This window comes from Diadema antillarum, unplaced genomic scaffold, assembly GCF_040938485.1.
Source record: "Diadema antillarum isolate AM-2024a unplaced genomic scaffold, OU_Dant_1.0 seq00000042_RagTag, whole genome shotgun sequence".
Lineage (NCBI taxonomy): Eukaryota > Metazoa > Echinodermata > Echinoidea > Diadematoida > Diadematidae > Diadema > Diadema antillarum.
In genome coordinates this window covers 30,488-58,053 of record NW_027271154.1, presented here as the reverse complement: position 1 = coordinate 58,053, position 27,566 = coordinate 30,488, and the positions used below count along the sequence as shown (strand labels likewise).

Sequence of the window (27,566 nt, the reverse complement as noted above, 5' to 3'; positions counted from 1 at the left end):
CCAACTGAAATCAGTATGAAATGAGATATGATGATGATGAATTATATGTAACTATAATGAGAAGTATGGAGCAGTGACAGGTTGACCAGAGCACAACTCTTTACAGGGAGAATGTATGTAGTGGCAGATTGTCTTTGTCTCATGTGCCGTTATGTTGATTTTATTGGGTCATGCCAAAAGCTCAAATTTACCTCATTTTTTGTGTCGGTCATAGATGGTGTTTAGCATGATCCATCTATTTCTGTCGGGTTTGACTTTATGTTTATGTATTAAACACTGAGGCTAAAAAAAGACAGCTTGTTCACAAATGTATGTTGGCAATATCTCTGCTGCACACATTATTGCCAAGTACATAGTATATGTGATACATATTTGGCATAGCATATAGGGAGTGATATGGACTTTACATTGTAGTTATTCTACTGCCAGTACTTCACTGTATTATTATGACAGTTTGCCCTATTTTGCATTTCCTCTTTCACTCCCTCATATTTCACATGGAGATAGCATACAATTTAAGAGGTATATTTGTGATAACTCCTCTACAGTGCTCATAATTAGGCATTCAACAAGGGATATCTGTAGGATCACTCATGTCACTTAAAGAAATTAAGGCATTCTGACAGCATAAGCATATGCAGTAACCTATAGTGAACGCAATGTTTTATTATGTATGTAAGGTTGTGGTTACTGACAGACTAGACAGCCCCTTTCTATACCAGAATCCCTACAATGTTTTGCAAACAAGGAATACTGCCTGAGGCTTCAGAACAGAGATAGAGGACATGGTGTGTGTTCTGCTGCACGTGACAGAACTGGATAAAGTTTGCAAACATTCCATTACACAGAAAATGAAAGAGATGTATACGGCATATAGTTGTGTTCATGGAGTCTCTCTTACTGGCTCTGTAATCCTCAAAGCAATTTAGGACACTTTTGTAGTCTGCCATTTTCGAGATAAAGGCCTGTAGACTGCAAAAACACAGTACCAAATACACATGTATAATACATGTAGGTTTAATGCACAGTAGTACATGTATGTCATTTCAGTGACTGTTCTGTTTATTTTTATGTCTTTCTATTTGGTCATTACTATTTGAAGCTGTGGCAATCTGAAAAGAAGAGGTAATAGTGGAATGAGCAAAGTCCACGTCTCATTTGTAATGTATAAGTGAAATACATTTGGTAAGAACTTTAATATCAGAAACTCTAACCTCTAGCATCTCTTTAACTGGCAACTCAGCCGCCTAAACCTCCCTTGCAAACTGGAGACCCTGATCAAGGAGACACTAGGCCTTGCCTCCTTGCTCTGACCGTGCAAGTGTGCACACAGTATCACATTGTATGTGCATGTAGTGCACATAATGAGTGCAAAGTGCTACATCCCATGTACCGTGTCAGGAGTCCAAAATTAGTGGATTATATTGCGCTGCATGCTAGTGCTATCTTAGCCTTATTTTTTAATGTACTGGAGAAAGCAAAATTGTAGTAAAATGGGAGAAAATACATCTTCAACGGGAGTCACACAGCTAGAGTGGTAGGAATTCAAACTCAAGCTGGAGAGCAGGAGTTTTTGCAAAAATTGTCTCAAAGCTGGAGATCTCTCCCCAAAAGCATGAGAGTTGGGGTCTTGGTAACATAATAAATCTACATTGTACAGTAGTTGAAAACTAAAAGCAAACAATAAGTTTTGTACCCAGTTAATCTTTATAGTGGCTCTCACTTTTCATTGTCATAAAATGCTATCAAAGTATAGTGAGAATTTGTTTTGTTTTTTTTTTTTTTTTTTTTTTGGGGGGGGGAGGGGGTTTAACCCTATATAACTGGGCTACTTGAGACCAAGTTTTTACTGGGGGGGGGGGGGGGTCAATTTGACCCCCCCCCCCCCCCCTTCAGATCTCGGCCGCCGATCGCGTGATCGTCGCAAAATTTTGCCTAAAGATAGAGCCGGATGTCAACTACAAGATTACATGGTCATATAATAGAAAAATATTGGCTCTCTATTTTTAATAAATTAATTATGCAAATTCATGCATGAAATCATATTTTTCACCTATAACTCCATTAAAAAGACTGAAGGATTGCTAAATTTTTGTGTCAGAATTCCTTAAGACACATCAAACAATTTTCTTGTAAAAAATAGGACATTCAAAATCAATTTCTTTTGTTTTTTATTGTTTTGTTCATTTCCTTGTGTATTTTATTGTTTTTTCGACCTTTTGTTTTCTATTATTTTTTGCCAAAATTTGTTGCGACTTTTTTTCAAGCTTATCTACACTAGAATTGATTAATTTCAATGGTGAAAAGTTGAAATAATCTAATTTATATCAATTTAACCAAAAAACAAAATTTGCATTGGATTTGCACACGATATCATGAATTTGAGCTGTTTTCGGGTTGACATGCATATGCAAAACATTAGGTTACTTCAGAACGGTGTACCCGGATGTCACAAATTTGGTCTCAAGATATGCGGGAGACTTCAATGAAAAAAGTCATGAAACGACGCGGCAAAATTTTTGCGCGCTGCGGAATCATGGCGCGAAATGTTGAGGGGGGGGGGTCAGTTTGACCCCCCCCCCCCCCCCCCCCCGTTAAATAGGGTTAATGGGAAAGGAGATTTGATTGACATGCTCATTATGCTTTGAAATCTTCTAGAGGGTAGCAGAGACTACCAGTAATATATGCACTAAATATTTTGTATGAAACTTGTATATGTTCCTTGACTGCAAATAATGATGTGTGAGATATACTGTACAGTGCATCTGTTGTGTGCATCAAGTATGTAAGATGCAATAAAGAATATTTCATTAATTATGCATCTGCGTAAATGTATTTTCTCTCCTCAACTTTGATCTACAAATTACTTCATTGATCATTTTTCCCATTAGCTAATCACATGTATTTCAGTAAATTCAATCCCCTGCATGTGATGACCTGGGGGGTTTTCCCAGCCATCCTACAAAGCTGAATTTTTTAGTGTAACCATTCAATATTTCAAATTGATTACAGCAGTTTGCACAGGTAGATCAAGCCTCCAAAGTTATTTCTTTTCTCTTCTTTTTTTTTTTGGGGGGGGGGGGGGGGGCATGAAACAAGGGAGGGGATTGAAAGAATAATAACCTCAGCCTTTGAAGACACAAAATTCAGTACATAGTTCAATTTGACAGAATGATTCCAGAAATAAAATACATGTATATCATCCCTAAAACTTACACTCGGAAAGTTGTACATGGGACTTCTGCTAAAAATGCACGTGTGGAAAATTCCTCATGTATACTCATTATAAACATATTTTATTTTCCTCATTTGACAAAAATACAACAAATTGTGTTGACAACACTTTAGGTCAATAAAACACATGGAGACTGACATTACACACATTACACAACACAAAATTATATGAAGAGTCTCTGTAATTGAAAAATTACATTGTGAAGACGAATGCATCACATACCAGTTTGTGTGAATGCAATGAAGCAAAAGCAGCTGATCAATAAAGATTTGAGTCATATGAAAGAAATGGTATTGCACCATGTAATGTTTGTAATACCCTTTGCTTGAACTGGGCACCACAATGTAGTATTGTAGTCTTACTACCAGGACACTAATATGATTTGCTTCATACTCGTTAGTCTTCTGCATATGATTTCACATTTCTCAAAAGATGTATTCATATGAGCCCATTACCATTAAGGCTACCCAGTTACTATGCATCCACACGACAGAGAAACTTGGACATTCAGTAATTTTGAACATTTACGAACAAGTGAGGATCTCAACATAGGTAATGTCACCATCACACGACAGGCCTACTATTTCAAGGTCACACAGGATGTTATTAAATGGGCTTTAGAATCTCTGCAATCTGATTGGTCAATTGTCATGCATTGATTTTTGCTGATCCACTCTGAGCCATGCATGCGGTAAAATCCAACCGCATGGCTGAAGTCTTGTATAGTGTAGCAGGTGTACTGGACACATGATGGGGAAAATGGTTGTACAGTGTACATGTATTATGAATTTACTGGCCCATTTTATAACACAAATGATGCATAGGCCTATTTCGTGGATCAGTGAGAACTGGATTAACAGTCTAAAACCCATTCACTGCGCTCCTGGGCTTAAATACAGTTCCAAAGTTAAACTTGCGCATCCAATTCTCACCGATCCACTCTGTCCTGTGCATCATTTGTATATTATGTTTGGAAACATATTCATACAAGACTATTACAATTAAAGCTACCAAGTTACTATACACCCACATGACAGAGAAAGCTATCTCTTCTTGGACATTCAGTAATTTTGTACATTAAAAGACAATTGGGGATGTCAACAGAGGTACTGCCATCATCACACAACAAACCTTTCTTGAAATTGACTGACTTTTACACTCATAAAGATCTGCTGACTCATTTCACCAATGTCATTCAGAGCAACTTTGGCTTTTTTGTAGATTGCCCACCTACTTATTCTTCATTCATTGATATTTATATATACATGTACATACATGTATATATATATATTATATATATATATATATATATATATATATATATATATATATGTTTGTTTTTGTTTTGTTTTTTTTTGGGGGGAGGCTCTTTCAGTAGCAGGTTTATATGTGACAATCTTATCATACCCACACATATTACACCCCTCCAAAAAAAGACTTCTAATAAATAAACAGATACATTGTAATGGTACTTCACCAAGTAGTATAAATTAAAGTTGGTGTCACACAGAGCCGGTGATGCCTGTGTAAAGTTGTGTCATACTACCGTTGGTACACACTTCAACAAATGGCTGTCGCCTGATTGCACTTTCACAACACCCACTTTTGGTATCATCACCAGTGTTTCTATACAACAAACATAATACAGACGACTCCTGATATAACAGAGTGCTCTAGACTGGCAGTTCACCAATTACAATTTACAAATTCGAACTTTCATTAAGAAACATTTTTGATATGTATTTCGTTGGCGAAAAACATTTTCTTACGCATAAAGGTGAGTAATTCCCTAACACACATTGCAAGGTTATCAATATTAATTGAAACGTGATATGTAGTCCCACATCTACAAATTAATGTCTTTATGCTATGCTTTTGTTTTTCATGCCTACTGATATAACGAGATATCGGCTGTGACGAGGAAAACTGCTCGGTCCCGAGCCTCTCGTTATATCGAGTTTCCCCTGTAAGATAATGATTTGGGGACCTGAATTCTTACTTTGTTGTTACAGAAATTTTATTTTAACCATGTTCGTTATAACAGGAGTGCAGAATGTATGACACCCAAAGCAGATAGGTATAACTCTTTTGTACATCATCTCTTCATAGCAAGGTGTCCTTATTACCCAGGCCCTAAAACATGAAACTCGCCTGTCAACCGCTAATTCATATTGACTTTTCAGCACTGTACACTTGGTTAGTGTTTTACAGTAATGGTCCTAGGTCACACAGCATAACCATACAGATGCAGGTCATTATACTTTTCTTCATCTGTATTGGTGTACTGTACTCCAGAAATAAGTCTCTCCAGATAATTCATCAAAAACCTCAAACATCACTCTCCTCATCCTCATGGCATCTGCACTTGTGGTGGTCTGATGGCAGAGGGTATTTATGGTGTTCAATGGACAGGTGGAAACAGTTCACATTAATACATCACATGCTTGTCCACGACGAAAGCTCAAAATTCCCTCAGCATTTCAGTTTCCCATTTGGTCCAACATACTGCCCGTCTTCATTGTTATCAGCCATTCAGAACTCAGAGTTCATGAACAGGTCCAAGGAATATCCCATGCTAATAGCATTGCAGGCAGCCTGCAGCTCCATACAGGCAATGGGTCGTGGACACTTCCCGGGGCCTGTTTGTGCCTTAACAATTGCAGTTTTCACAGCAACAGCCTACACATTCACAACTGACTTCTTGTCCACTGGCATCTGCCATAGTAACTGCCATTAGTGCAAGTTAAAATGTTGCTGACCCCTGTCTGACAATGGGCTCTGAGAACGGTTGACACCTCTGTCCATGCTGACGGCTAAATCACACCCACATTGGTAGAATTGCTGGTTGAGTTGCAGTGAGGTATTAGTCACACATGGTATGGATATGTCTCACTGCAGATGGCAAGCAGCAGCTCAGTCTGTATGAAGGCTTTTCATTTGCTGTGCAGTGCTGATGCGTCTCCTTTCTTGTGTAGACATTGCCTGCAGACATCAGAAGAAGCAGGGAGTGTACCAATATTATCTTACAGTCAATGCATTTCTACCCGATCTTCAATAAGGTTTATTTTTTTCTTCTGACTAATTTTAAGGTAAAAAATATAGGCCTTCCACTTTCTTTTTGAGTTTTACATTAGGATGGTTGAATGGGGATGATTCATAAATATATATTTGGTGCGTCATCATGTTACCCATATACAGTCAGACATCATAAAAGATAGAAAACTGCGTGTGCAGGCAACTTTGGCAATATAACCTTCACAATTTTTGAACTTTTAATTCTTTTTGAAAAAAATTTTCCTTGTAATAAAGTAGGAAAATTATATATCAATTTAAAGTTTAACATCTGATAATTCATATCTGCCCAAAACCCTGCAAAAATTATTTTTACGACATTACTAAGTATATGGCTTTTGTGACGATACATCACATACATACAGTGTATGTATGTGGATTGAGTGAATGCAGCAATATCTTATAGAGCACATGTCTGAAGTTTGAAAAGAAATTGATATCAGTGTCCTTCAGTGACATCACAAACTGTTGTAGTCTTCTCATCCAGTCATGGTGGTACTGAAACTTTAGAAATGCATCACTTTCGATCAGATGGTCTGATTTCCCTCCAACTCCACTGATGTATTCGACTAATATTGCTGCATTCACTCAATCCACATATATTTTAAGGTAGCATTCTTTTTTAATTGCAAATTTTTGTTCTATAGGGGTAAATATAGGTGAAATATTTATAGAGCATTTATTCAGTCTGCTCTATCATAGGGTACGCTATATGCGTAACGGAAGAATGACTGAACAAATGACTTAAATGAACCCCTCAGAGGGCATGTCTGAAGTCACTGCTGATGGTGTACGGCATTACCCAATGTGATTTCCCAATGTGACAAAATGCTGTTCCAATTTATAGTTTATCACCATAAAATGAATGCCTGGGACTAAGAGGGTCTGTCTGCACATATTTGCTTCTATGGCCCACACAGAAACTACAAATGTAAATAGAAATATAGGTTGAACATAATTACACACTATACATTTACACTTGCAAATGTGGTGAAATGCCCAAGCTCCTGCAGTGATGTACCGGTATATCAAAGTGTTTGCAGAAAATTGTGCCAGTGAGCTGCCGATTCTACTTGTCCATAAAAACAGCAGTGAATATATAATTCACACACATAACACATGAGAAGACATCACAACAAATAGGTAGGTGCATACACATATATAGTCATTAGATTAACCACCAGTTCAGCTAGGGTTTACACATTCTCATGGGTTGTTGAAAGCATGAGTTTCAGTGAAAATGTTGGAGAAAGACAACAAGACGACAAAACAACTTGGTGAATAACAACTCATTATATATATGTGAGCAAAGCAAGCTTGGATAGGTACATTATCCACCACAAGAAACTGTGATTTATGATCATTTCTGACCCGTATGTGACCATACAACACAGAACCCACAAAAAGTTGTGTGACCCAGTTTTACATGCACGATGAGGACTCAATTTAGGGACACCGCTGAGCAGTCCTTGTATGTATGGGAATCCCAGATATGTTATGGCATGAGAAAAGAGCTTGTCAGGACATGAGAAAGACCCCCGAGGCGTGAGCCTAATGCCTAATATGTGAGACTGGGTAAGTCTGGAATCCCATTATAATGAGGTTACAGAGACCAGCTAATTTTACCTTGTTATATTCACAATTTCATTGTATATGTACACTTGGAACCCCCCCCCCCTCCCCCCCCCCCCCCCCCCACAAATGTATATCAGATACTGTATGAATGTGTTCTGCTATGACAGCGTTACATACACTTTGTACAGTACAACATAATATACTGGTGAACAGGAAAACAGGAAATGCAACAGCAAAGTGCAAAGAGTATTCTCACATTTAAAAAAAATAATGAAAGAGAAAGAACTGTTAATTTCGATCATATGGAGCACACACAGCATGTTGCGCTCCTTGGGGTAATCACTTACTGCAAGCATACAGCGATAATGCAATAAAGAGTCCTGTAGTTTGCTGCTTTTGCCCCACTACATGATTTTGCCCTCTGTTGAGTTCAAGACCACATTTTCCTCGTCAGAAAATCACAAACTCTTCTTCATTTTGGGGGGGTGTGTTTTTTTTTTCTTCTTCTGTTTTATTTTTTTTTAGAGGCAACGTAAGAAAACACACAAAGACATGTAAAAATAATTTGGGAGCAGATGATTTACCTCGTTAAAAGCAGATTCTTGTTGTATTTCACCTCGTTATAACAGGATTCCCATGTACAACCTAGAGAGACTAGGATTAACATACAAAGATTGGTCGAGTGAAGGGGGTGGGGGGATATCCTGAAATAGTTCCGGTATGTGGTAGATAATTATGTAGTAGGTGTAAAGCTCAGAAGTTTTCTGGGTCATGAGAATCACAACCTTGTGTCTAATGGAACATTTCAACACTGCTTACTATGCATAGACTGATCTCATGAGAAGAATTCTTTACATAGTTGTGGCAGAAGTAGATAGAGAGCAGGCTTTGTTGTTGTTGTTGTTGTGGTTTTTTTGTTTTGTTTTGTTTTTTTTCCTGAGCCGTGAATCTCTCACCAAATACCTTGCTTAGGGTGAACTTCACAATTCAGAGTTTAGCGAGTACAGTGTATATATTTTTTAGACTGTAGTGTCGTAAGCCAATGATTTTCATCCAGCCCTACTTTGTACAATTGCTTTCAGAGAAAGACATATCCACAAAAAGGCTAAAGTTAAGCAGTACAAACATTGGTTTCCCACTACCACCTGTGGAGGGGCACTGCACTTAATTTGCTTTTATGTGTGTGTTTTAACAGCCTGCTTCCTGCAGTATAGATTTCATTTATTAATGGTAATATGTATCCTGAAGTGATTTTTTTTTAGCTACCATTCTTTACATATCACAAAATGCTGTCCCCTTTCCATCTCACAGTGTCATACATACATAGCTAGAAAAACAAACAAGAGACTCATAGGTCTAGTGCTCACCTGAGCATTACACTTTCCCTTCATGGCACTCTACCTCAGGCAAACTTGAAGAGGTTGGATGCTAGCCTCTTGGACAACACCCCCCCCCCCCCCCCCCCCCCCCAGTGTGGGTACTTAGTGGCCACATTATGATCCCCTCTCCCACTCATGATTCCTGCTAAGTTCAGTCAAAATCCTGCCGGCAGTTCTCAATTAGGACATAAAAAACTTTTATGGACAACGGATGATGTATGATGGACACCGAACTGTGATCAATCGCACTAGCTCATTTGGCTCAATTGAGAGGGGACATGTTACCTCTTACCTCAAGTGAGAGGGGACATGTTACATGTTACCAAGTTTTGTGAAAATCCATCATGAGGTTTTCACAAAGTCTACAATGTAAAAAATCTATGCATGGCAGACACCCGATAATATAATCACAATAGCTCACTCAAGCCAGGAGCAGGAGAAAGGCTGAAAAGGGATAAATTAAAGAATGTCTGATTGCACAATCAGATAATTCCACACATGCCCACAATGATGCACTTTCATGTACCTGATCAAGTTGCAACTCAAATGTAGAAGAATGTGCTCAATTGTCACAAGTATAATTTGTCATGTTAATATCGAAAAACTTGAAACATTTGTGTTATGAACCTTTCACGAATTGGAGCCAATGACCTTTTAAGCCACATGAAACTTTTGCAAATTGCCACTGGCATTCAATGCACTATAGTGTAAACAAGAACTTTTGTGAATCTTTGGTTCCTCAAGAAATTCATGAAAGTTTCATGCACGCAAAAATTTCTTGTGTTACAGTAGACTGAAGTGATAACATGAATAACATGTCATCCATCACAAGGTTTAAAGACATGCAGACTAGCAACTCCAATTGGCAGAGATTTATCTGAAGTTAGGCTGCTGAAAGAGATTCAAAAAGGGTCATGCCAACAGTGATAGAATGCAACATGCCAGGAATTCACAAGAGAAAGAATTTGCTTAGGCAAACACTAATAAGCAAATGACTGAAGGAATACTGGGATAGGATTATGGATGTTAACATACAGAGCCATTTTTTTTTCTTACGGTAAATTGCATATTCTATAAGTATGCTTGTATCATTTTTGCCCAAAATTACCAACATGTAATATACACAGAAGCATCTTTGCAGCAAAATCAACTAATGAGTATTAGCATTCACTGCCGTACAGTGCGATAAAAATGTTACAAAGAATAAAATGTAATCTTTTGATTACAATGTCAGCATAGTACCAGCACATACACAAAGGTTAGTTTCTACACATGCTATGGGGAGGACCATGAAATCTGGAGGAGGGACTGGATCATCATTCTGTCCAATTCAAGATGTCCATGACAAAGGTGGGATACTCTCTCAATTTTTTTATTGAAACCACTTTTGCCTTCTTGAATAGTTTCTCCAAATAATACAGCCACAATAGCTGGGGAAGAAGCAGAATTGGCTGAAATACACTTACTAACTCCAAGAATGTCTTTGTTTCATCATGTTACCATGTCCACAACAAAAGTTTTCAAGTGTCTATCCGTATTCCATCTTACTCAGGTCCCCTCCCTTCCCCCTCCCCCCCCCCCCCCAAAAAAAAAGACTCTGAAAAATAAGGAAATATGCAGGAACACAGGTAGGATACACTGTCCAACAATGCACAGATAGTGGGAAAGATACATTAGAGTGCTGCTAGGGGAACGCCATATGTAACAAGAGACTTACGCAGCCAACTTAAACAAGCTTTATGATCACCAGTTGTATAATGGAACACCAACCTGGGATGTGTCTCGGGGAAAGTAACGCCTTTCTATAACCTGCAAGAAAGCAAAGATAATGTAAGTTCTTATTGATTGACACTCTCAATGTAAAATAACTGTGCGCCTAATGTATATGTTCACTTTGTTGTGGCTAGAGATAGCAAGATTGTACTTTAATCAAAAGAAGCAAGAAACCCACAAAAAAATTTAGATCGAATCTCAAATTTGAGTAAAGAGCATAAATTCAGATTTAGTTAACAACTACACGAAACAAAGAACATTTCAAGGATCAGCATTTGCCGTCAAAATCAAGCTTGGCTACATATCGTTTACATTTAGTGTCATGAAAACTATATAAGGATATGTTGCAATATACATCTCGCATATCAAGACATGTAAGAACCAGAAAATATCGATGAAATGACAAATGGCATATGATGTAAATGACACCATATTGCAAAGCATGAACTATGACAGAAATAAAACGATGAATGGGTGGCAAGAATTGACAAACATGGTAAGTAAACTGGATGTTTGTTTTATGAATGATTAGTAATGATCATGCTTTGTTGAAATATGGTAATCAAGACAATGGTGATCATCAAATATCATAGCAGTACATTCTGGGCTATGTACATGTGTAATATGTCACTGATGCAGTCTTCTCACAAATAAATAGACTATGAGCATTTGCTTGTTACTGGCACTCAAGACATTTTCCAGACCTGAAATAAGATTAGCATCATTTAAAAAAAAACACACACTTATACAGATAGCAAGACAACTTCCTACATCACACTAAACTCCATACTATCATGAGTGCAGGGGTCCGTTTCATGAAGTCATCATATAATAAACAGTATTTACATAAATCTCAGAATAGCCGAAGTTGGTCACATCGAGCAGTCAGCTATATAAAACTTTCAAATCAATTTCATGAAGTCTCTCACAAGTGTGCCTTATGAGCAAAAAGTCTCTCATATGACGTTCATGAAACCGACCCCAGGACAAATGACATCATAAGCCCTTACTGCAAAAGAACAAAGTGTTGAACAAAAGTTAGTTGATAACTATCACTGAACAGAATGGCATAAGGAATAGATGCTGGGGTGACGAGGAAAAAAAAAAGATGCAGAGAAGTGCATCAAACTAACAAAAAGTCACCGCCAAAGAATCAGATGCTTCCAAGCCACGACATGACATGTAGCTATATCATACAATTTCTGTTGAACCATTTCAAATGTCCCAATACCTCGGCATTCTCACAACAATCCCCTCTTCACTTGACAGAAAAATAAACATTTACCATGATGAACAGATGCCTTCTTCATACTCCTATTTCAAACTATTCAAAATAATGCAGCCTGAAGGATGAAGAAGGAGGGTATGTGTAAGGAGCGGAGAAGGAAAATGGCTCTTTGGTAACAGCTGAAAATAATACATCATAATCACTCGATTGCATTTACGGGCTAAGGTCTCCATTCATGCCCTGTGCACTCATTCTTTATAATGCAATTACAGCTGATACTGTCAAACCAATATTAGAAATTAAATTCTAGTAGTAATAATAACAAGTTTGCAAAAACCCATTAAGTTACAGGTACATCCTATGGATAGTCTTCACTACAATTGTAGATACATGTACAACAATTAATATTATGCTGTCAGGCTTCTAATGACTTAGTAGAGTTGAAAAAGAAAACAACTGTTGCTATAACGCTGTTTCACTTTATGATATATTTGTTCATGCGCAAAATGCAGCAAACAAGCAAATGTTTACATAAAACCAAAACCTCAAGTATGGACACACACAAAAAAAGGGAAACTGATCTATCGAGCTTTAACCCCAATTACACACCTTTTTGGGACTGTCTCTAGAATTATTGCCGCAGCGACGGGATATTACCTTGAGGAACAGTAAGAATGGCCAGAGTGAGAGCAGGTGGAAGAGAAATGAACAATATAAGCAGCAAAATGTTTGCGAAAGAAGTTATCATGAAAACTCAGGTATGACAATGAATTACGATTTGATAAATATGATATCAATGTTAGAGTTCAGACATGTTAGCAAAAATATTGTTTGAAGCCTAAAATTTGGTAAAATTATGTATCACATGTTGTGGCCTCATTTACAGCCGTTGTAGCCTACACAGAGTACCAGTCATCATCTTCTTCTACGTGTTGGTCCTCTTTTCCATTGAAAGGTTTCATCAAGACAGCCAAACAGACAGAAGTGTGTGGTATGTCAAAAAAAGCATGTGCCTTTACATTTTATTTGCCCAACAAAAATAACTTTTTGTCATGGGCACACGGGCACATGGCTTTGTCGCAGAAACCTGCCAATCTCAATAAATTTCATATGGCGATGGCAAGATTGACCAATTTCATATCAAACTCTCTATCACTATAAAACTATGAATAAAAGCTGATTTTATTTCAATAATGCAGGTATTTGTTACTGTAAACATGTTGATTTTCTGCAGTAAGTGCAGCATTATGATTCAAACAATGTGATGTGATGTGATGAGTAATTACTTGCACAAAGCATGAATTTATCTTGTCTGGCATTTGATTTTATTGAATATAACTAGACAATTTCAACTTTATTGATATAACCTACCATTCATATCATATGCACATAAAGACCAATACTTTGTAGACATCTGAATTTTAGTCAGAACAGAAGTCTATGGATTCTACAAGGAAAAGACACTAAAATCTTTTATCTCAAGGGAAGGACATATCAAGGAAGTAAGGTTTCTACTGAAGATGTTTAATTTGTACTATTAGAAGTGAAAATCGTAGAGAGGGCAAAATGATCACAATGCTGTTCCTAATTTCTTCATGGGGACTCCCCCTACTATATTTGCAAATAAAACAGACTCACCTTGTCAAAAAATCTGCTGAATTTCACAGCATTGGTAGTACCAGGAGCAAGATGCTTTGAATCAATACAATTCTGCACAAATGGGGGAAAAAGTAGAAAGTATATAAGGAAATGCAACTGAAAACACAGATTATGACTTTTGCGTAGAGCAAAAATAATATTTGTGTTTCACTATCAATGCAACAGTTAAACAAGGAAAAGTAGAAATTACGCGGTGCGTAATATATGTCCCCGCCGGAAGTAGCATTTAGTAGCAAAATGTACAATATAGGTAAAAAAATCAAGGTCAAAGGTCAAAGGTCAAAGAAGTCAAAGGTCAAAATTCTGTGTAGAAATTTTGAAGCCCTCACCTAGTGCCATCACATAAAGCAAACGGAATCGAAATCGGGTTAGAAATGGCGAAGGAGTAGCATCTTGTAGCAAAATGTACAATACAGGTCAAAAATCAAGGTCAAAGGTCAAAGAAGTCAAAGGTCAAAATTCTGTGTAGAAGTTTTGAAGCCCTCACCTAGTGCCATCACATAAAGCAAACGGAATCGAAATTGGGTTAGAAATGGCGAAGGAGTAGCATTTTGTAGCAAAATGTACAATACAGGTAAAAAAATCAAGGTCAAAGGTCAAAGAAGTCAAAGGTCAAAATTCTGTGTAGAAGTTTTGAAGCCCTCACCTAGTGCCATCACATAAAGCAAACGGAAGTGAAATCGGGTTAGAAATGGCGAAGGAGTAGCATTTTGTAGCAAAATGTACAATATAGGTCAAAAATCAAGGTCAAAGGTCAAAGAAGTCAAAGGTCAAAATTCTGTGTAGAAGTTTTGAAGCCCTCACCTAGTGCCATCACTTAAAGCAAACGGAATCGAAATTGGGTTAGAAATGGCGAAGGTGTAGCATTTTGTAGCCAATGTACAATATAGGTCAAAAATCAAGGTCAAAGGTCAAAATTCTGTGTGGAAGTTTTGAAGCCCTCACCTAGTGCCATCACATAAAGCAAACGGAATCAAAATCGGGTTAGAAATGGTGAAGGAGTAGCATTTTGAAGCAAAATGTACAATATAGGTCAAAGGTCAAGGTCAAAGGTCACAACTGAAATTCTGTGTAGAAGTTTCAAAGCTTCCACATAGTGCCATCACATAAAGCAAACAGAATCAAAATTGGCTCATAAATGACAGAGAAGTAGCAAATTGAACATTTTGATCACACACGGACGCACGGACACACGGACGGACGGACGGACACACGGACGGACGCACACACGGACACACACACGTACGGAGCCCGTTTCATAGTCCCCTGCTCGAACTCGTTCGGCAGGGACAATAATCAGTGAATCGTTTTTGTATTACATTGTCAAGACTCATTACTTACTTTTTATTAGTGTATAGGAAGGCCCCTACACATGATATCTCACCATATTACCATGGTATATCGTAGCTACATGTAGTAAGGACCGAATGTTCTCTTCTCCCTACAGCGGGATGCAAGTATTCTATATCACACAGATTTTTATCACTCTTACCTTGACAAAAGAATACTTTTTGTTCACACAAATTTCAACATAGAGCACACTACCCCAAACCGAAATGTCCTGTTTCAAAAGTACATCCACCAGAATGAAACAGACACACGTCAACCCTTGTGCACAGTATTGGAAAGTACAATGTATGTATCAAAGAGTTCAGGAGTACAAATAAAGACTAGTGCTATTCTGGATATTAGAATTGTGGGTTGATGCAAAACAGATGAGAACTCACATGTCATCTTAATGATAGTCTTGCCCATAAGGAGATGAGCCTGGGGTCTGCTTCATGAAAGTCTTATGAGAGATTTTTCGCTCATAAGACACACTTGTGAGAGACTTCATGAAATGAATTTTACTTCTCTCTAAAAGTCTCTCACAGCTTCATATGGGCGACTTTGGCCATTCTGAGATTTATGTAAAGACTATTATGTAATGATTTCATGAAACAGACCCCAAGACAGTTATTAAAAATTTAAGAATTTCAACTACAGAGATGCTGTCAACTACAGAGATGCTGAAACACTGCTAGGGGACCATTTCTGATGTTCTAAGGATCAAACTCACTAAGTTGACTTCATCTGCTCCACACTCCTCTGCTATGGATGAGGACTGCAATGAGTTCTGCCTCTTGGCATCAAGTTGGTCCTTCTTTGCTCCTACCACTAAGATGGGTGTGTGGTGACCTGCAAACCGCTCAGGGTCATATTCACTCCTGAAATATAAATGCTATATTAATCATCACTGGCTTTTACTTGGTTTGTTTCATTGTTATTCTTTAAGTGAGGTCAAACACTTTTTACCAGCCACTGGTTATAACTAGTCAGCTACATTTTTAGTACTACTAAAATTCCACTGGGAAAAAAAAGAAGAAAAAAAAAAGAAACCCACTATTTACTGCCACTGCACACAGTACTTAACCACTTGTCCAGTGCCTACACCAATTAACTGTATATGGCATGCAGGGACAACTTTTTAGCTAGGTTCACGTCTGAGAATTAATCTTCTTTCTACTATCAGTTTCTGATTCATAATAAATTACTTTGTTGTTTGAAAGGCTTTAACTGAACTACTGACCACAATTATAGTAACAAAATGAAAATGGGTTAAACTTTATTTGCACAAATTACAGAAATATGAGAAAATGACAAAAGTTATAGCATTGCAGCATCAAAAGGAAATAAGACATTCAAAATTCACTTAGAAATAAGTTGACAGTACATTTGGCAAGTCATAATATAAAAAAATAAAAATGAGCATGGAAAGGACATTGTGCTGGAAATTGACAAAGCTTATTGTAAGTTAATTCTAGTGTGAGCATAGCAGACTTACACACTCGACCGGTGCCTTTCTGAGCTGTTCCCATGATCTCGTTGAAGAATCTCACTTAGCCATTTTCCAAGATTGGCATGAGACTTCCGATTGGTTAGGTCATGGACTAGTATAATACCTGCGGGTGCAAAATAATAAAGCTTTGTGAAAAAAAAAAGAAGGAAAAAGAAACCCCAAGTTGGCATTATCTATGAATGCAATTGCTTCAATAGGTCAAAAAATATATATCCATACATTGAACTGTTTAACGAATTCTTCAAACTTTTCACATAACCAAACTTACAGAAATTGGTACTGTAGACATTGCAAGTATGAATAATCAGTCAGATATACCAGAAACAATACTCACACATACACACCCACAAAGGGAAAATTCAGATCATTCTAACAGGGGGAACACTATTTCCAATCCTGTCAGTAAGAAGCAATTGTTCTGATCTATTTTAAATCACTTGACTTGATTATCATACATCATTGGCAGAAATCATGTAAATTCATTGTAATAAATTGAACATATAAGTGGTTATTGACCCGTTACTGACAAGTCCCGAGTATACTTGGGCAGGTGTCAATGGGAAATGTGTGTTGTAGCAAAATCAGCCTGTCCTCAACAGGTTAACTTGATATGACAAGCAAAGCTACATTTCAGGAAGTTTAGGACAAAGCCATTCTAAGTGTCTGCCTGGATACACTGTTGTTAGACAGCAGGACATCATCAATCAACATTAGCAGCCTTTCTTTCATGTCAAACCACAGCTTACTTTTTCACTAATTCTAAAATGCTAGACAGCACCAGTGAAAAGTTGTTGTTCTTACCATTGACGGCACTGTAGAATATATGTCTGCTATTGGCGTGGTTCACTGCACCTCCAATATCCCAGAATTCTATAAAACAGGTCTTCTGATCCAGAGTTCCTTCCTTGTATTCATGAATCTAGTATTTACAAGATGATTTGATTTGTCATATCAACCCTGCTATCTTGCAAAATAAAGTTGACAGTGTCCGTAAAAAAAAAAAAAAAAAAAAAAAAAAAAAATGTGCAGTATAGGCCTAACCATCTCATTCATATGAAAATAGTCCCAATATCTTAATACAACAATGATTACTTACTTTTTTTCACTAATCACTTAATGTGCTTTCTTTACCCACTGGCACAGTTGTCTGTAAACTAACTGCTAAAGAATAGATCACATACCTTGTAACCAGCTAATCCCTATTATTTCACCATGTCCTCTCCCATTACCCTGAGACACACTGCTAAACCTATTAAAAAGTGGGCTTCTAATCTACAATTTGGTCAAGTTGGGATGAATTACCTAATGCTGATGAAAAAGCTGGGCAAGTTGAGGTTGAAAGTGAAATTCCATCCTGATATCAAGTTGCTTTGTATTAAAACAAAATGACTAGAGAGAAGATCAGTGAAAATTTTGGGAAGAAATCAGACACATACACAAAAGTTCTGAACTCTTAGAAGTTTAGAAAGTCAGACAAATTGTTAACTCTGTGTGATGTAGGTGTTTAGCAGCTCTCTATTCATTCTGTACACAAAAATTAACAAAATTTTTCCCCAGTAAAATTTTCTTCAGACATGCTCTTGGTATATGATAAGAATAATCTATGTCTTTCCATGGCCTCCTCAGCAAATAAATTCTCTCTGTGCCCAAATATTAATTTTGAGAAAAATTAAAATAGTGACGTTTTATGTACAGAACAAATGTAGATGTGATAAACACCTAGATCACACAGAGTTGCAAATTTGTCTTACTCTCAAAACTTTTAGAATTCATAAACTCTACATTATGTGTCTTGGTTTGTTCCCTGATTTTAATTTATTTACTTGTCTGATTTTTGTGCGTCATACAAAGCAAAATGAAATCAGGATTAAATTCCCCTTTAACAGTGTACGGGCACATAAGGGTTAAAAAGACTCATGCACAAACAAGTCCAGAAGGAACATCCATTTATGAAAGGGTCACTGAACTCATCCAATTTTGCAGAGCAAACAAATGTTTTCTCCAATCACAGACTTCCTGCAGAATCAAAGCGTGAGGTAGCAGTCACAAACAAACTTGTTGATTGGTTCCCTCAGGCAGGAGTTAATACTATTGAGACCCTGTTTGTCAATATCTCACTAGAAAAACAGCTTTCAGCTTCATGAACCATCCTCCTCCCCCCCCCCCCCCCCCACACACACACACACAAAAACAAAACAGGAACACAAAACACACACAAACACACAGACAAACACATGCATTATATGAGTTTGCACAAGCTTGTTTTGTACAGAGCTCTGTGTTGCCATTTCTCCTCACCTTTACATCTACTGAAGCCCCAATCGTGTAGGACGTATTAAAAATGGGTCTGTCGTGGCAGATGAGGTGGACTAAAGATGATTTGCCCACACCTGAAACAGTTGTGAACAAAGGCAAGATAAACAAAAAGTCATCATAGGATGTAAATTGACATGTAGGCCCTACAGGTGTGCTTACTCTTAGTCTTTACCTGTACAGATTTCAAGCCATGCACACAAGTGTAAGATCATTTGTGAATACTGTATATAACTGAAAAACACTTCCTAATATCCAAACTACTGTATAAAATTACGCAAGTTTCAATGGTTTTGAGCAGGTACAGTCAAACCTGTCTATAGCGGCCATCCAAGGGAGACGGAAAAAGTGGCCATCATAGACAGATGGCCCCTATAGACAGGTAATCCAACTTTGTGTGCATTGCATACATGTACATGTATCATTGTTGTATCCTTACATGTACATGTATGTGTGTACGTATGCACACACTGTGTATTTCATGCATTTAACCATGCCGGTGTACATGAAATTGTTGCACAGTAGTACATGTATGTGTATTGTCGTGAAGAAAGGATATAACACTAGTGCATTATTATGACTGAATGAGGGATGAATGCAGCGGTGGCGATCACTGAACGTTGCCCGCACGGCTACAAAGCAGAAAAACATGCTGAATTATCGGCTCGGCTACGGCTCCATTGGGTTTTTGGCCGCTATAGACAGGTTAAAATCTACCGCGGGAAGCAAAATTTGTGGCCACTGGCCGCGTTAGACAGGTGGCCGCTATACACAGGGTCTTTAACAGGGCTTTTCTCTCGGGGGGATTTTTCAGTGGCCGCTATAGACAGGTGGTCGCTAAGGCAGGTTTGACTGTATTTTCTTTCTTTTGATTTTTGTTTTCTAATTTTACTTTGTATCTAATTTATATCCTGTGGTGGTGAGAGTGCTGGTGTGATATTGTTCGAATTTTATTCAGTGGGATTTATCATTATTAACATGGATGAAAGTACATTAGTGTCGATATCAATGTTGACTTTTGTGTCATGGCTCACAACAACTCTTTGACTCTAGTACTACTGTCCTGAGCTCGAGGTATCGACAACAGCACCAAGGTTCGACCTCTCGTGCCAAGGTTTGACCATGCGCAAAGCATAAATATGTTAAGTTTCTACATAGTAGGCGGTCGAATTTTGGATGGTGTTGTGGTCAAATTATTGGCAGCTTGCATTTATAGTACTATTACACTATACAACATTACATTACCCGCCCACGACTGGACCACAACGGCATCCAAAATTTGACCGCCTGCTACATGTACAAACCTATGTGCTTTTGTGCACGGTCAAACCTTGGTGTGGGTGCTGTACTGGAGTTTAGTCCATAGTACAGCACAACCTACAGATAGTTATTACAGAACTCAAATTAAGTCTCAACAGCAATCATCTGTATCACATCCATGTGACCATGGTGACGAACTGATTGTGAACAGAGGAGCAATGGGCAGGCAGGCGACAATCAAAATATTCATATCATTACATTATCATTAGATGTTTCTACATCAATTCATCTTTTGTCTAAATAGAGTCTAGATCCATAGACATGGCTGGGTTTAGAATGATTAGATATGATTGATATTCAATTGATCCTAGACTACTATGTCTAGACATGCTAGAATTAGAAATATTGTAGGGCATCCTAGTCCATCTTGTAGGAACCTATTAAACTTATTCTCTTTTCGGCAATCATGCACTTTAATATGGCCCTATATTATCGGTACCTCATCATTCCCCATACGATGTGCCAAGGTGATAATTGATATCCCATGAACCACCAAGCATTAAGCCGCCGGCAAGCTGCTCTTGTTGTATGGAATGCCGTCTGACCAGTAATAAAGTCACTAAAGCCCTCCTCACCCTGCAATTTATTTTGACACATCGAACACTGCGCAATCGATATCGTGTCTTTGCTCTCCGCTGCGCTGCAGGATTATTGAGCCTGTATTTACAATGTTGCATCGCAGAAAATTGCCATGGTTGATGGCGCAAAGTGTGAAAATTCTATTTTTGAACATCCTAGCTAGCCACATCAATTAGATACGCTAATATGGTATCTTAAAGGGACTGTACAGTACTGGTTGAGGTGGGGATTCATGTTTGGAACATTGCTAAGTGAGATAATGAGAAACCTCCTATGAAATATGACAGAGCATGTAATTTAAATAAGGATTCAACATTTATTTGATGAAAATTGGTTTTCAAATGGTTGAGATATCCAAAAAAGTAATAATAATAAAAGGCGACAGGCAACGCCTTTTATTAGGATCTCTTTGTTTCACCTTGTTTTTGTATATCTCAGCCATTTCAAAACCAACTTTCATCAAATAAACTTTTGATACCCCTTAGAATTGCATGTTCTTTGACATCTCATGGAGTGGTTTCTGAATATCTCGCAAAACGTTAAAAGATAAATCCTCACCTCAAAAAGAACTGTACACACCCTTTAATGTCTCTTTCATCCATCCGCACACATGTGTGTGCCTGTAGTGGCTGCCTGTAAATCGGTATCTATGCACTCAATGCAGACAGTAACAGACTGGCATATCGGTATAAGATTTTTGTGTATTTTTGTTGTTGTTCATTATTTCACAGAATAATTTGCCAAAGACAGTGCCCTTTATATGCCCTGTGCAATAGGCTGATAAGAGATCCCCTGCTTGAGATATACAAACGCAGCATCCATTCATTTAAAATCATGAATGAAGGATAAGAGTTTACAACTGTTGAGTTGCATTCGTGCCATGCATGCACAGCACCCTGTCTCTGCTCGATCACGCCACGCGGGGGAAGGGCATGGCATTGAGCAACGGTTGGCATAATAATGTAAGTGCTTTTATTTAATACGGTACACACATACATTGACACATGCACACACATCCAACGCGAGATCCAACACAACGATGTGAAATAGGCATACCTTTGATATGCACGTATCAATGCACATTTGCTACTGGACGTCTGTTGGCATACGCAACCTGTCGTGTCAATCGTATTTACGCAGAAGAAATTTTCATAAACCATGGTTTAAACCATGGACACATGATTGGTTACCACCTTCACTTCATGAATTCAGGCCATGCTCCAACCCGCGGTGCCTGGATAGCACTAGATGTACTCGAATCCGCATGCACTGCTCGATTAAGACAGAAAGATCCGTCTGTACGAAAGAGTCTTTTATTTTTCTGACGTTATCGCTCTCCTTCGGAGACAGACGAAAGCTTACCATATACCTCGCTGTATCGAAGCTCTTTGAAAACCACTGTTTCTATGCAGAATTGGGTGAGGTACCTCACCCTTCTCGATTGCGTCTAATTCACGGCCCTAGATCGGCAAATTTAAACTTGCATACCATGCACACCTACCATTTCCTTCCTTAATTTGTCAATGAAAACTTCTTGTGGCTATCAGAAATGTCAAGATGGACCATATCTGACGGTTTCATGAAATTTCAGTCAATTACAGAGGAAAAGTAGCTAATTTTTACTTAAAAGTACGCCGATCGATGGCTGTGTCAGCGTAGCATGATGGATGATCGATTATGTGGAAGAGCGATATAACGATGATAATCGATCGTTGTAGTCTGTGATACAGCCGCTTGTTTGGTGTTTAACCACAATAATTACGTCGGCTCGACAGTAAAATGTGGAAGAAAGAAAGTGATCTTGATGCGTCTGTTTTTTATCGTTTTAGTTAATTTTATCTTGCGTGTGACTGTATATCTGTCAACATATTTTGCTGACTAAATGATGGACGGATAATATGTGTACAAAACAGTAAAAGATATATGAAAAAATGGGAATTATCCATCATGAATATTGCACAATAAAAAGGATTTTTACTACAAAACAAATGCAAATACTGGGGTTGCAGTTTTTGTATACATAATCAAAAAATGAAATGGAAAAATAAACACTATCATAAAGACAATTACTTTCTACTATAGTATAAGTTGAACTTATCAATTAAAGACATATTACCATTTCAATTCCAATATTCTGTTTCTTTTTAGGTAAAATGAGCACTTTATGAGAAGTCCACACACTTTTTGTAATACTATTTACATTAATTTATTAAATTAGGCCTATAAATTATGTAGATTACTAGAAACAATCCCCTTTGAATTTAACTTCCTTCTCATCTTCTTTTCTCTCTCTTTCTCTCTCCCTCCTAATAGCCTAACCTTTTTCTTCCACTTTTCCTTCAACCTCATTCTATTCCCTTCATAACAATACTATTCAAATCGAATTATTATCATCAACTTTTGTCATGATAAAATCGATACTTGCCACAATTTTTAAAGAAAGGATCGATGTCTAAGTCCTGGTATGAATAATCTGTATCAATGATTTGAATAGTGATAATCATGATAGTGGCAATGAAAACAAAGAACTATCACAATAGCTCACTTGAGCCTTCGACTCAGGTGAGCTAACAATAAGAAAAAGATACGACAAAGAAAGTAGGGGCTACACGTATTGCACGAGTCAAGTTCAATATTGTTAATTTGTAAGCGGCTAGAGACTACCAGAATCGATTATAATCGTTGACATCGTTCTCTGCGAAATTGGTGCACTACTTAAACGTCGGAGGCTACGTTCGCGACCGACGTACTTTTCAACTCCAATTTCTCATTTTTTCTTACCTTTCGGCTTTCTAAATTCTAATTCCATGAAAACTCTCTGATATGGTTCAATTTAGCATCTCCAATAGCTGCACAAAATTTGATTGACAAACGGTGAAGCGAACAGTAGGTGTGCATTTCTACATGATTACCCAAATTTCTGCGATCTAATCTAGATCTAGATCTACAACCTCATGGTCTAGATCTAGTTAGATTCTACTGCATTTCGATTGCACAATGTGAGAAAGTTACCCCAAATATCACTGCATAATGTGTCATGTCATGTCAAACTTGTTTTAATGTAGAAAAGCGGTATGAAATTGGGTTTATTGTAACGTTTGGTCTGTGCGACCGCTGGCAGAGCATCAATAAATTCACAGGAGCTACTACTAGTGCTAGTAGTACACGCCTTCGGTCTGTATCAGTTCGGGAAACCCACTCACAAGGGGGGCCCCTCCTTATAAGTAACCCGTCCCCCTTATAAGTAACCCCGTCCCCCTTATAAGTAACCCGGCCCCGAGGGCACCCCTTATAAGGAGTCTCCACGCTTTTTTGCAATGCAACGCGAAAATGCAAGGACTGCGGCAATTCGCTTGATTATGTCCATAAAGCTTCACAAGTTTCCTAGTTACTCACGAAATTTGAGCAAAATCGGTTCGAGGCATCATATCTAAAATCATGGATTTAAATGCGATGTCAAACGACCCATGCGAATGCTGAAATGCGAGCGATTACTGGCGTGAGTGTCGCCAGGCGCGGCGGCGCGGCAATGCTTGAGTGCAGACGTGGCGACTGAGTATGGAGACTTTCGTTCATTCAGGTGGTTTAGCCACCTGAATGAACGAAATGCTTGAGTGCAGACGTGGCGACTGAGTATGGAGACTTTCGTTCATTCAGGTGGTTTAGCCACCTGAATGAACGAAAGTCTCCGTACATAATCAAGCGAATTGCCGCAGTCCTTTCATTTTCGCGTTGCATTGCAAAAAAGCGTGGAGACTCCTTATAAGGGGTGCCCCCGGGGGTTACTTATAAGGGGGACGGGGTTACTTATAAGGGGGACGGGTTACTTATAAGGAGGGGCCCCCCTTGTGAGTGGGTTTCCCGAACTGGTATAGGAGGGGATCCGTGAAGCCAGACGCAGTCCCCGCACCGCGGAACATATCCCCGACGACCAGATACAGACCGATCTTTGCCAGACTTTGGTCGGTCAATGCTCGACAAGCCAGAGGCATAGTTAGGGTGAAAACATAAAATCTGGCTCGTATGGCACCGATAGAAGAGCGGTAGGGCCTAGGTAGACCATAAATTAGAAACACAGTACGTCAGTACTATCACAGTAGGTCCTACCGCTGGCCGCACTACGACTGTACGAGTAAACGAGTACCGGTACATTGTACTATTGCCAATTGGTTGCCCTCTTTTCTTTCTTTCTTTTTTTGGAAATATGCGTACCTTTGACATGCGCGTATCAGTGCGCGTTAATTTGCTACTGGACGTCTGTTGGCGTACGCAACCTGTCAATCGTATTTACAACACAATCCACGGCGACGGGCTCGGCCATGCCACGGCCCCGGGCTCGGCCCCGGGCTCGGCCTCGGCCCCTTCATCATGACTTACGATCGCACAACGCAGTCGCAGTGCCAGTGCAGTGGTGTGATCCCGATAGCTTACGCAAGTTTGCATGCCTGGGACCACACACACGCCGCTTTCCACTATGTCACTTTGACCAGCTAGCGAACCCAACCCGTGGCGATGGGATCTCGGAGCAAGACATGCGACCGATACAAACATCAGGCACAATGTACTTACCTGAATCTCCGACAACTAGTAATTTAACCTTCTGCAAATCGATGGACGCCATTATATCTGCTCATAAATTCTAGTGGAGTGGAAGCCTTCTCTATCTTGACGTGTCCTCAGCTCAGCACAGAACTTCATTTATAACTTTATGTGTGGACGTCCGTGCATCATAAAGTATCATACATGCATAGTCCTCAAAGCGACAGCGTGTACTGTGCGCGCGTTCATAAGGCCAAAGGGTATACTAGTACGTGTAGAAGCCAAGTCAGTGGCACAGAACTCTTACAAGAGTTCTGTGGTCAGTGGTAGAAGCGCACGCTCGCAGTGCGCATGCATAATGGCTGGGTGGTGTGATTTGGGTCTTCTTATTGCTCCATATGGTTGAACCACAGAACTCCTTCTTCTTCTTCTTCTGATTAAGTCTGCCTCCTTCAATAGACTGAAGATTCTTGCAGACTGGTGCTATTTACATTATAATACAACTTATTTACAGATATTTACAAGCACATAGAAAATTTGACGAAAATACTAGCCACTGTGATTAACCGTTAGACGGTTTCGAAATGATCCCACAGATGGCGCTGAAACAATTTCTGACGACAGGGAATTCCAGTTCCTTACAGTTCTTGGGAAGAACGAATGGCGATGCGATTCAGTTCTCGAATATGGTACCTGATACAGGGGCGGATCCAGGGAGGACCGCAACCGGCGCACGCCCCCCCCCCCCTTTATTTTTTGTTGAAACAAAAGAAATAAAAAGAAAAAATGGGGGAGGGGTGCGTGCGCCCCCCCCCCCCCCTTTAATTTCGTAAACACGCCCCTTCTTTGCGGAATTCCTGGATCCGCCCCTGCTAGTGATAGGAGTGTGGTTGCGAGGCTCTCGTTAACTGAGTAGCCTGTTTGATGATATACTAGTATACGAGTAGTCCTGTGCTGAAAGAGGAGTGAGATTATTGTGTATTTTGTACATCATAATTAGCCTGTCATTTTCTCTGCGCTGTTCCAGAGTGGTCCAATTAACTTCTTGTAGCATTTTGGTGACACTCGAGGTGTTATGGTAGCGATTTAAAGTGAATCGCGCAGCTCTTCTCTGGACCATTTCCACTTGGTGGATTAGGTTCTTGGTAGATGGGTCCCAAACTGTGGAAGCATACTCAACAATTGGTCGAACCAACGTTTTGTAAGCTGTGGCTTTAACATCAGATGATTTTATGCGAAGATTGCGTTTTAGAAATGCAAGCACGTTATTGGCTTTATTGACAGTATTGCTGATGTGTTGGGTCCACTTCAAATCAGTGATGGTTACACCCAAGTACTTCACGGATTCAACAGATTCAAGAGGGGCGTTATTTAGATGATACACGTGTTGCACCTTACTTCTTTTCCTGGATATTGTCAAAACCTTACACTTATCTGTGTTCAAATCCATCATCCATTTTTTCGCCCAGTCACCAATTTTGTTTAGGTCCTCTTGAAGATTTTGCGTATGATGTTGATTGTCGATGGTCATGTAAGAAATTGCATCATCGGCAAAAAGGCGAACCTTTGACGCGAGACCATCAGGCAAGTCATTGATGTAAAGTAGAAAGAGGCAAGGCCCAAGAACCGACCCCTGAGGCATTCCAGATCCTACCGCTACTGAAGAAGATTTAATACCATCCAAAACGACCCTCTGACTTCTTCCATTGAGAAAACTTTGAATCCATTTCAGATTTTTCCCCCTGATACCGTATAGTCCAGTTTACGTAGAAGCCGCTCATGCCCAACCTTGTCAAAAGCTTTTGAAAAATCCATGACTATAACATCCGTTTGACGTCCTGCATCCAAGTTCCTATGTAAATCGCTTGTGAAACCAAGTAATTGTTGTTCACATGACATGTTCTTACGGAAGCCACATTGCAGGGGAAAAATGATGTTATTTTCTTCCCCGTGCTTCATAATTTTGCTGGCTAAAACGTGCTCCATTAGTTTACAGCAAAAACATGTCAGCGAAATGGGGCGGTAGTTTACAGGAGTAGATCGATTACCTTTCTT

At 38.9% G+C, this 27,566-nt stretch overlaps 1 protein-coding gene across 3 annotated transcripts; it reads right to left on the bottom strand.

The window, feature by feature from the left end:
* Positions 1–4,861: 4,861 nt before the first annotated feature.
* Positions 4,862–25,648, bottom strand: LOC139725460 (rab-like protein 3). 3 transcript variants are annotated; one of them, XM_071636534.1, is made up of 9 exons: positions 25,542–25,648; positions 19,059–19,150; positions 17,562–17,679; positions 16,746–16,863; positions 15,981–16,128; positions 13,901–13,972; positions 12,872–12,919; positions 11,032–11,070; positions 4,862–6,217 (listed from the first exon to the last, which is right to left on the bottom strand). In XM_071636534.1, the coding sequence occupies exons 1-9, from the start codon at positions 25,591–25,593 to the stop codon at positions 6,149–6,151; spliced, it is 756 nt and encodes a 251-aa protein (XP_071492635.1). In that variant the 5' UTR covers positions 25,594–25,648; the 3' UTR covers positions 4,862–6,148. The 3 variants fall into 3 exon arrangements, with proteins under 3 accessions (XP_071492635.1, XP_071492637.1, XP_071492636.1); XM_071636535.1 differs by having other exon boundaries at positions 6,174–6,217; positions 10,979–11,070; XM_071636536.1 differs by lacking the exon at positions 12,872–12,919.
* Between the last annotated feature and the right edge of the window lie 1,918 nt (positions 25,649–27,566).

Excerpts from the sequence above, each read along its gene's own strand:
- LOC139725460 (XM_071636534.1), bottom strand. The coding sequence starts at position 25,593 with ATGGCGTCCATCGATTTGCAGAAGGTTAAATTACTAGTTGTCGGAGAT. Across the intron at positions 12,920-13,900 it reads TCAGCAGATTTTTTGACAAG|GTAATATCCCGTCGCTGCGG; the intron begins GTGAGTCTGTTT and ends CTGTTCCTCAAG. Across the intron at positions 11,071-12,871 it reads CTAGAGACAGTCCCAAAAAG|GTTATAGAAAGGCGTTACTT; the intron begins GTGTGTAATTGG and ends GCTTTCTTGCAG.